This window comes from Myodes glareolus, chromosome 22, assembly GCF_982192425.1.
Source record: "Myodes glareolus chromosome 22, mMyoGla1.1, whole genome shotgun sequence".
NCBI lineage: Eukaryota > Metazoa > Chordata > Mammalia > Rodentia > Cricetidae > Myodes > Myodes glareolus.
Genome location: NC_142047.1, coordinates 33,453,280 through 33,463,415, shown reverse-complemented (window position 1 = coordinate 33,463,415; position 10,136 = coordinate 33,453,280). Strand labels below are relative to the sequence as shown.

Sequence of the window (10,136 nt, the reverse complement as noted above, 5' to 3'; positions counted from 1 at the left end):
TGTTGTTTGGGGTGCTGGGGAGGAAGCAGTCATTTTTCCACAGAATAAAAGCTATCTCTTTGTATGTTAGTTCATTAATACTGGCTTGTTGTTTTTCACTTACGTATCATAGACACATCTATTTCATTAGAAAAAGTAAAAAAAAAAAAAGATCTTAATGAATTAACATGTGGATTTTAGCTGTTGACATTTTTATTTTATTATTTTTTTCCCCCAGACAGGGTTTCTCTGTGTAATAGCCCTGGCTGTCCTGGAACTCGCTCTGTAGACCAGGCTGGCCTTAGACTCAGAGAGGTCTGCCTGCCTGTCTCTGCCTCCCGAGTGCTGGGATTAAACGTGCCTGGCAGCTGGGGACATTTTAAGATCATTATTTGTTAAAATAGAATTTTAAAAGAAGCATTTCAGGATTTGTAGTTTTATCAGGAAACAAAACCATTTCCTTATAATCATTCATTATATATAACTAAAGATTTTACCACTATACCTACTTGTTGAAATTTCATAGGGTCATCCCATCCATAAATTTCATTTTAACGAATAAGCAAATTGGAATAATAGCATTAACCATCATGTTAGATGGGAAAGAAAATTCCTTAAGAAGAGGAATAGCAGCCAACTAGAAATACAGAAATGGAAGCAGGGCTGTGTTTCTGACTTGTGTGTGGCTAGCTGAACGTGTTAATGTGACTCTCAGAAGCTTAAGGCCCTTAAACGCCTGCAGTGTAATAGTCATTAAAGGCAAATCCCCTGTGTGAGAACCTGTTAGAGTTGACGAAAGGGGAGGGGTTAATAGGGCTTTTAGTTTCTTGGATACTAGTGTGTCGTTCTTGCTTGGCTGTCTAAAGTAACTCTCCCACAGCATGGACGCCCTCCTTCATCTCCATCTCCCTACACAGTCCTATCTGATGGACTCTGTTAAGAAGGAAACATTACACCTGGACCACATTTCAGACTCGAGCCGTGGTTCTTGGGTCTACACATTAAGAAGCTGACTTGGCCAGAACCAAAAATTATGGTTTAGGAATTCATCCAGTGACGCTGCTTTACTATGGTGAGGTGTCCGCCAATGGAATAGCCAATGTAGTCGAGAAAAGCTTGGCGGGCAAGGTCAGGAGGGAGCAAAGGGTCGTTCCCTAGAAAGGAAGTTCCAAATACTAAGGTAAGGTTAGATTATCCTCGAATTTCTCTAATCTACAGCTCATCACCACGCGCTGGCCACCTGCCCCCCCCCCACTAGCTAGTCACCCGCCCCCTGCTGCAGTGAGCGCGGGCTCCGCGTGCGTGCAGGTGTCCGACCGGAAGTCCCACCCAGCGGATGTAAACCTGGCGCGTGTTGGGTGGGAAACCCAGTCAGGCGTCGTAGTCTGGGCTTCCTCAGGGAAGAGCTCCTGTGGGGCTGGCAAGCTCGCGGCTCCGGGATTAAGGCCCCAGCCGTTTTCGGGTGTTGCCTCAGCTCAGCCCAACCTTGCTGTTGCCTTCCGGGGCAGGTGGGCAGAGCTATGGTGCTGGTGTGGTCCAGGGGGGACCCATTGAGCTGAGGGCAAGACTGCCCTGAGCGAGGCCGCCCGGGACAGGCCGCAGTTGCACAGCCTGCGGGAAAGAGCGGCATACTCTGATTAGCCTGACGTCTGTGGATGCCCGCGCTTCGCTGCGCTGCTCCAGGTGATTGCTGTGTGTGGAAGGCGTCGTTTGAGAACCAAGACAGGGCCACGTGTCCCGGGAGCCTCAACCGAACCGCGAGCCTTGGGAATTGGGTGACTGCTCCCGCGAGGCCTACCGGAGCCGGGCTCGGGAGCGGGTCCCGCGGCCCAGCGGAGAACTGTGGAGGAAGGCCGGGGGGGGGGGGGGGGGGGGGGGGGGGCGCCGACCCTCCTGAGAAGACTTCAGCTCTTTAGGTGAGCCGTGCAAGCCTCGGTGAACCTGGGCTAGGGTGAACTCAAACCCCCCCCCCCCATTTCATCCATCTGCTTCCTTCTGCCCTCAGTATTTTCTGGGACCTGAATGACTTATTTCAGGCCCTTTAAACTTTTGAAGCAGAAAGTCAATAGTGCCGCTTAATGATAGATTCTATCTTGACTTCCATCCCTACGACCAAAGAGGGGTGCAAAGCCAATACTCAACTACTTTTCTTATTTATTTTCTCTACTAGTTTTCCTTATAAAGTTAGTGCTTGACCTTAGTGTTTTGGAGAATGGGTTCTCAATCTGTGGTCGTGACCCCCTTGGGTTGCATATCAGATATTTACATTACGATTCATAACAGCAGCAAAATTACAGTTGTGAAGTAGCAACGAGATAATTTTATGGTTGGGGTCACCACAACATGAGGAATTGGACAGACAGCCAAAGTATATTCAACCAGAAGCAAGCTTTATTCCAGAAAAAAAAAATATCACCATGGGGCACAGAAACCTAATCAGCTGTAGTTGTGACCACAGCCAGATGAGCTTGTATCGTTGTGGCAATGGGGGCTGGTTTTGAGCCTCTTTTTATAGTAAAATCAAGCACCGGGTGGGGTCAAAGAACTTTTACAACTTGAGGTCAGACTTAAAGTCATATTACATTTTAAGTTTTACAACTTCTGGCCGGGTGGTGGTGGCGCACGCCTTTAATCCCAGCACTTGGGAGGCAGAGGTAGGCGGATCTCTGTGAGTTTGAGGCCAGCCTGGTCTACAAGAGCTAATGCCAGGACAGGCTCCAAAGCTATAGAGAAATCCTGTCTCGAAAAACAAAACAAACAAACAAACAAAACAAAACAAAAAAAACCCAACCTCTGGAGATAGGGTGTTAACTTTAGGATATTTGTGAAAGCCTGTGGCTGACACAGCTGCTTTTCACTTTCACTGTCCCTAGAAGAATGCAAGGCAGAGAGTAGAGTCACCTAGTGGGACAGATAAAAATTAAGGGAATAGAAGCAGAGGGTCCCATAATAATTAGAAGCTAACTTTGTCCCCAGTACCTGCCTAGCTGGGAAGCTAGGAGGCAGGAGACAGTTGTTAAAAGTTTGCGTCTGGCCAGGCAGTGGTGGCGTGTCTTTAATCCCAGCACTTGGGAGGGAGAGAGATCCTGTCTTGAACAACCAAAAAAAAAAATTTTTTTTTTACATCTGTACACAGTGGCTGCCAGGATGTCTGCTCTTAAGGCAGAAAGTGTTAAAGATTAACAGTGGCTGCCAGTTTTATTTATTTTTTTCTCCCAAAATGTGTTTGGGCTTACAGCTTTATATTTCTATATTGCTGGACTGGATCCTTTATTTCTATATTTTATTCCTGAGTCTTCAAGACTCATCCTCCTCCTGCCACTCCCTTTCCTGCCTGAAGATTAAAGACATGCACCATCATGCCCACAATATTTCATTCTTTCAAATTTTTTTTAACATGGACTACTTCATGAATTTATGTCTCACTCATCCTTGTGAAGGAGCCATTCTAATCTCTGTATCATTTCAATTTTAGTATATGTGCTACTGAAGCAAGCATACTGCCCAGAATACTTCTTAGAAGCTGATCTAACTAAAAATACCCTATCTTCTTGATGAGATGTAAGGAAAAATGACAAGCATGGAAAGTGAGAATACAAAGAAAATACAAGGTGAGAAATCCATGAATCATGTGATTAGGTTAGTTTTATGTATTTTATAGTTGTGCAGTTGTGAGTACGTTTGTGTGTGTGTGTGTGTGTGTGTGTGTGTGTGTATCATCTCTAACAGCCTCTAGAAAATGAAAGAATCATTCATCAACTCACATAAATGAAATTATTTCTGGGGGAACTATTGCTTACCCCAGACAAGGAATTGCCAATAGACCAAAAGTAAAGATGTCACCAGGTCCACCTTGTTGTCCAGCTTGCCAGTGAGTCTACTGGCTTCCTTGTAGGCATGTGAGTGCAGTTACTTACAATACAGGTGACAGCTCATGAAAGTCACAGGCAGCTTGACAGGTTGGAAAATATCTCTTCCAGGCAGTTTAGTTGGTCTAAGCTTCTTTGAAGCATTGCTTTTGGTCTGGTGTTTTGGTCAGCAGTCCTTACCCTTTAAATAACCTTGAGCAAGGAGGGGCCTAGCACAGCAGGTTAGTTTCAGGGACTTCCTGAAGTTCTAGGTTATTTACTTCCTAACTTTTAAGGGGCCTCACCCTGAGTTTTTTAATTTTTTGTCTTTTATTATTTTTGTTTTGTTTTGGTTTTGATTTTTTGAGACGGGATTTCTCTATGTAACAGTCCTGCTGTCCTGGAACTTGATCTGTAGACCAGGCTGACTTCAAACTTGCAGAGATCCGGTGGTTGTGAGCCACCATGTGGTTGCTGATAATTGAGCTCAGAACCTCCAGAGGAGCAGCCAATGCTCTTAACCTGTGAGCCATCTTTCCAGCCCCATTTCTTTTTAATTTTTAAATTTATTTTTATGTGTGTACTTGTTTTGCTTGCATGTGCATGCCTGATGTCTGAGTGAAGTCAGAAGATGGCATAATTCCCAGAGATTAGATTACAGACAGTGTGAACTGTCATATGGATGTTGGGAATTAAGCCCGTGTCCTCTGGAGGGCTGGAGAGATGGCTTAGTGGTTAAGTAAGAACACTGCCTGGTCTTCCAAAGGTCCTGAGTTCAATTCTCAGCAACCACATAGTGGCTCACAACCATCTGTAATGAGATCTGGTGTGTTCTTGAGGAAGAGACTTGGTTAGTTGTCCTCACCAACTTAGACCATAAAATCCAATATGGACAAGTTCAACAGAACTGCCATATAAGTACTGTGCACATAGGCTTCAGCATTGCCAGGGAATAAATTTCATTCATTCATTCATTTTCATTCCTCTGGAAGGCAGCCAGTGCTCTTAACCACCGATTCATCTCTCTGGCCCCACTCTCTTTCCTTTTTCTGTTTCATGATTTCAGCTTTTGTCTGTATAATTTTTTTCTTGCTTACTTTCAGCTAAATTTGCTTGTTTTCTAGTTTCTTAAGGTGAAAGCTAAGGTCATTGAGTTAGGAACCATTTTCTTTTCTAACATAGGCATTTAGTACTTGGAATTTCCTCATAAATACTGCTTCATTAGCTTCCTATAAATTCTAGTATGTTGTATTTTCATTTAAAATATCAGTTTACTTAACATATTTTAATGTATCTTTCTTAGATTATAAAGTAAATATTATTTTAAAAAAGCAAGCATTTCAAAGGTGTATAATTATGAAATAGAATTTGAATTATTAGTCTTTGAAAGAAAACTTTGCTTTTAAAATAATTTTTCTCCAGTAGAAATGAAGACTGACCTGAACTTACTGTTGGAATGTCTGAAGTATCACATGGGCAACCCTTTGTCACAAAAAGAAGTTTTGATCACTATCCATTCCATTTGTAAACAAAACAGTAAGACATCATAATGAACTTTATTCATAATTCCATTATTTTTTCTATTCTTTTCTCTTGCCATTCTTCTCCTTCCTTCACTCCGTCTCTCTTTATGTTTGCCTCTCCCTCTCTCCTTCCTTTTGGTGTCATTCATCTCATTTCCTCATGTAACACAAGCTGGTCTCAAAGTCTTGATCTGCCTGACAGTCTCCGCAGCATAGGGATTTCATGCATGTACCCCCACAACCTGTTGACTGATGTTTCTGTCCCACCAGGTCCCACAGCCACTTAGTCCCAAATAAACACACAGAGGTCTATATTAGTCATAAACTGGTTGGCCTAGTAGCTCAGGCTTCTTATTAACTCTTATAACTTATATTAGCCCATAATTCTTGTCTGTGTTAGCCACATGGCTTGGTACCTTTTTCAGCAAGGCAGTCACATCTTGCTACCTCTGTGCTTGACTTCCTCTGTGTCTTGGTGATGACTGCAGACTGACTCTTTCCTATTTCCAGAATTTTCCTGTTGTCCTTGCCATGTCTCTACTTCCTGCCTGGTCACCCCATCTATACTACCTGCCTGGCTACTGGCCAATCAGCATTTTATTAAAATATAATTGACAGGGTATAGACCATTGTCCCATAGCAACAACCCACTCTGGTTCCAGTTTCGTAATACTCTACTATATTAATATGCATGACTGTTTCTCTTCTACTCAATGTATATGTTATATTACTTTATTCATTTGGTCTTTTATTCTTAACAGAATAATCAAAGTAATTAAAATTTCTATCTTGTTTTATCTGAAAACCCTACAGGTGATGCAGGTGTTTATTTCCGGGAAATTGGTGGTTTGATGTTTGTTGAAAGTCTTGCAAAATCAAGTGAGCATAGCATGGTAAAAGAAGCAGCCTTATATACATTAGGATCTATTGCAGAAGAAAATGGTAAAATACAAAATTTTATTTTTATAAGTATTTAAATTTTTTTCTCTTTATTTAAGGGTGAATGTCAACACACCTGGCTTAACTTCAATTTTTAGGGTTATTTTGTTTGTTTCCTATGAGTTTTTTTTTTTCTTTTTTGAGTCAAGGTCACCATAAAGCTCAGGCTAGCCTTGAATGCATAGTTCTCCTGTTTTGCTTCCTAAGTATTGGGATTGCAGCATGCCTAGTGTTATTTTTGAACTTTGAAAGACTTTTGCACTTCCAACTGTTTTAAGAAATATTATAAAGACCGGGTGGTGGTGGTGACGCACACCTTTAACCCCAGCACTAGGGAGGCAGAGGCAGGCAAATCTCTGTAAGTTCAAGGCCAGCCTGGTCTACAAGATCTAGTTCCAGGACAGGTTCCAAAGCTACAGAGAAACCCTGTCTCGAAAAGCCAAAAAAGAAAAAAAAAAGAAAGAAAAAGAAAAAATATCATAAATATTGTAATATTGCTTGTCCCTCTCTTTTCCAAAGCAGATATCTGAATTTTTTGAAGTTTTTTTTTCTTGCTTTGTTTTTATGTAGTCTTCTCATTTGGCCTCACTCTTCACTTCTACTTGGTTTGATTTTCATTTTTTATTTGGTTAGGATTTTATTGGCAATTCTAGGGTATTTAAATGTTTACTTTGAACCAAGTCATTTTGATTAAGATATTACTTGCTTGGGACTGGCTAGATGGCTCAGTAGTTAAAAGCTCTTGCCTGGGTTTGATGTGTGGAACTCATATGAAGGGAAGAGAGAACTAACTTCCATAAGTTGTCCTATGATCTGTAAGAGCACTGTGGTATGTCTGCACCTGCGGGTGAGCACACACACTCATGTGCATGTACACATAGACAAGTAAATAAATAGATTTAATTAATTTTTTTTAATATTGCTAATTTATTCTGTTAAGAGCATATCAAGTTTTCATAGATTTTTATTGTTTCTAATATATGTCAATTAAATGACATCTAGTTAAGAAACATCCCCAGTTTGACAACTTTTTATTTTGTTCAGTGTATTTTTGTGCTAATATATTAAAATGAAAATTGTATTTTATGTTTCAGTTTACTGCCAGCAAACTTTGTGTACTTCAGAATTATTTCAAGATTTAATTTTGCTCTTATCTAATGATGATTCAAACATAAATTTGAAAAGAATGTCCATCTATGTTCTTTTGGTTCTGGTTTCAAATAATAGTAAGTATATCTTTTATGAATGTTTAAAAACATTTTAATATATTTTGGAATAGTCATTAATACTTTAGTCTAGTCATTCTTGTTATATTAGTGCCTTTTTTGAGACAATTTCACTATGTTGACTACAGAAATCCACCTGCTTCTGCTTGTCAAATGTATTAATGGCTTTTCAATCTCATTAACATGCAAGAGATATGAGCTCTAAGAAATGAATTAATAATAAGCATTTAATCATTGATATTTGTTAATTTTAAGAAATAGTGAGCCAGGCGGTGGTGGCGCATGCCTGTAATCCCAGATCTTGGGAGGCAGAGGCAGACAGATCTCTGTGATTTCAAGGCAAACCTGGTCTACAAGAGCTAGTTCCAGGACAAGCTTCAAAGCTGCAGAGAAACCCTATCTCGAAAAACCGAAAAAGAAAAGAAAAGAAATAGTGACATTATTTATACTACATAATCTTTAAAAAGAAAAACAAGTGTTTAATGAATTGGTTAACTTTTCCCTGAATTGATCATTTTGTTACAAGGTTTACTATATTAGACCGTGTTTATTTTGGGATAATTTTAGATTTACTGAGAAGTCGAAACTATAGTATAAAGTGTTCATGTATACCTAGTTAGGACTTTGCATGTGTATGTTTGTACATATGCGTGTGTATGTGTGTGCTTGGTGTAGAAACTGGAAGTTGTTGATGTTGGGTACCTTCCTCAATCAATTTTCACTTTTATTTATTTATTTATTTATTTATTTTGAGACAGTCTCTGGGGCTTTCCAATTTGACTGATTGCCCAGCAAGCCCCAGGGATCAGACACAAGCTCTGGTGCCTGGATTTTTATTTAGTTTTTATATGGGTACTGGAAATCAAACTCAGTTCCTTATACTGCCACTTTACGGACTGAGCTATCTCCCCAATCCCTTCATTTTTTAAAACTTGCTTCATTTAATTCTTGAAAATGTTAGGTACTTGAATTACTTCTAGATTTTTTTCCTAGTTTGGAAAACCTGAAAAAGATTTGTATTTTTTCTACTTTGAAGATTCTTTTAATATTGTAACAGAACTATAACTTAAGCATTTTGTTATTTTTAGAGGAAAACTGAATGCTGTAAGTTGCTGAGCATAATATATTTTTCATAATAAAACTGGTTAAAAATTTTAAAAAATCAAAATTTTATGTGTGTGAATGTTTTGCCTATATGTATGTCTGTACACTAACTGTGTGTACCTGTTACCCACAAAGGTCATAAGAGAGCATCAGATCCCTTGGAACTGGAGATGTTAAGCCACTGTGTGGGTGCTGGGAATTGATCCCAGGTCCTCTGCAAAAACAGAAAGTGCTCTTAACTGCTGAGCCATCTCTCCAACCCCTTGATTATAAGTTTTTTTCCTACTGTAATTCTGTATACTTTATAATGCTTTAAAGTAGCTTGAAAGCTAATTAAAATATTTTTGAATATCTTAATTTCTATAAAATTATTTCTAAATAAAAGTCATTCATGTAACATGGCTATTTTTTTAAGGGAATGGACAAACGCTTATAAGAGAAACAGGTTGTATTGAAGTTCTGTCACAGTTGTTCAGGTAAGTAAATAAATATCTTCTTATTTCATTGTTTAGGACATTAGTGCTAAATTAGTAATAAATTAGTAATAATTTATTATCTTTTCTTTTTAACCCAATAGGACAGTTCTTTCAAATTATGAGTTGAATTTGTCAGATAATAATGTTTTCCAGAGTTATCTGCTGTGGTCTTCAGTGTGCAGTACTTTGTGTGTCTGTGTCAACAATCCTCAAAATGGTAATTATTTCACCTATTTAAATACAAATATAAAAACAAATGTGACTGATATTTTGCAAAAGTCAAATTAAAACATCGTTGGCTTTTCTCTTTTCAGATGAGAATCAAATGCTTTGTTGTTCACTTTTTCCGTATGTGAATGAATGGCTAGTGAACTGTATGAAACCTGAGGTAATTCGCCCTATATGCTCATTTATTGGACTTACTCTTGCAAATAATAGTAAGTATTCGTTATTTTCTAGATTTTAACTTTAAGAACTCTATTTTAAAATAAAATAAAAAACTGTTAAATTCAATTAGTGATTTTGGTGCTTCTAATCTGGACCATTTGGGGTATAGTTCGATGGCTTTGTTTTGTTTGAGATAGGTCTCACTGGATAAGCTGGCTGCCTAGAACTCGCTGTTCTAGAACCAGGCTGGCCTCAAGTAGATACTGACCTGCCTCTGCCTTGAGTTCTTGGCTAGACTTTTGAAGATAAGAAAATCTTGGAATTAGGTATTATTGGGAGGACATTGGAAAGATGGTGACAGCAGCATAGTTGTTCCTTGGGAGGTGGGGTTTGAGAATAGTCTCCTGTAGCCCAGACTGACTTGTAGATCTCTCTATATAACTAAAGATGACCTTGAGCTCATGCTCCTTCTTCCCACACCTCCTAAGTTTTGGTAATATAAATATGTACCACTATCCCCATCCTGCAGTATAGTTTGGTTTGTTTTGTGCCTTCCTAAATACTGTCATGAAACAGAGCAATGAAATGACAAAACTAAAACCCCATAGGATATACGATCTGGTCAAAATGGAATTAGATTAGAAATGAAAAGAA

General features: G+C 39.2%; 1 protein-coding gene and 1 non-coding gene across 3 annotated transcripts in view; one reads left to right on the top strand and one right to left on the bottom strand.

The window, feature by feature from the left end:
• Positions 1-1,351: 1,351 nt before the first annotated feature.
• Positions 1,352-10,136, top strand: part of Terb1 (telomere repeat binding bouquet formation protein 1) — a 55,663-nt gene continuing 46,878 nt past the window's right edge. Inside the window, exons 1-8 of one of the 2 annotated variants that reach the window (XM_048431323.3) lie at positions 1,352-1,662; positions 3,455-3,590; positions 5,253-5,363; positions 6,164-6,292; positions 7,384-7,515; positions 9,035-9,095; positions 9,197-9,312; positions 9,410-9,532. In XM_048431323.3, coding sequence (XP_048287280.3) covers positions 3,551-3,590; positions 5,253-5,363; positions 6,164-6,292; positions 7,384-7,515; positions 9,035-9,095; positions 9,197-9,312; positions 9,410-9,532 — 712 coding nt within the window. In that variant the 5' untranslated portion in view covers positions 1,352-1,662; positions 3,455-3,550. Of the gene's footprint in view, positions 1,663-3,454; positions 3,591-5,249; positions 5,364-6,163; positions 6,293-7,383; positions 7,516-9,034; positions 9,096-9,196; positions 9,313-9,409; positions 9,533-10,136 lie in introns of both variants that reach the window. The other variant, XM_085682086.2, reaches the window with a different exon arrangement.
• Positions 3,371-3,478, bottom strand: LOC125399394 (U6 spliceosomal RNA). Its single transcript, XR_007231673.2, has one exon. It is a non-coding gene; the product is annotated as a U6 spliceosomal RNA (small nuclear RNA).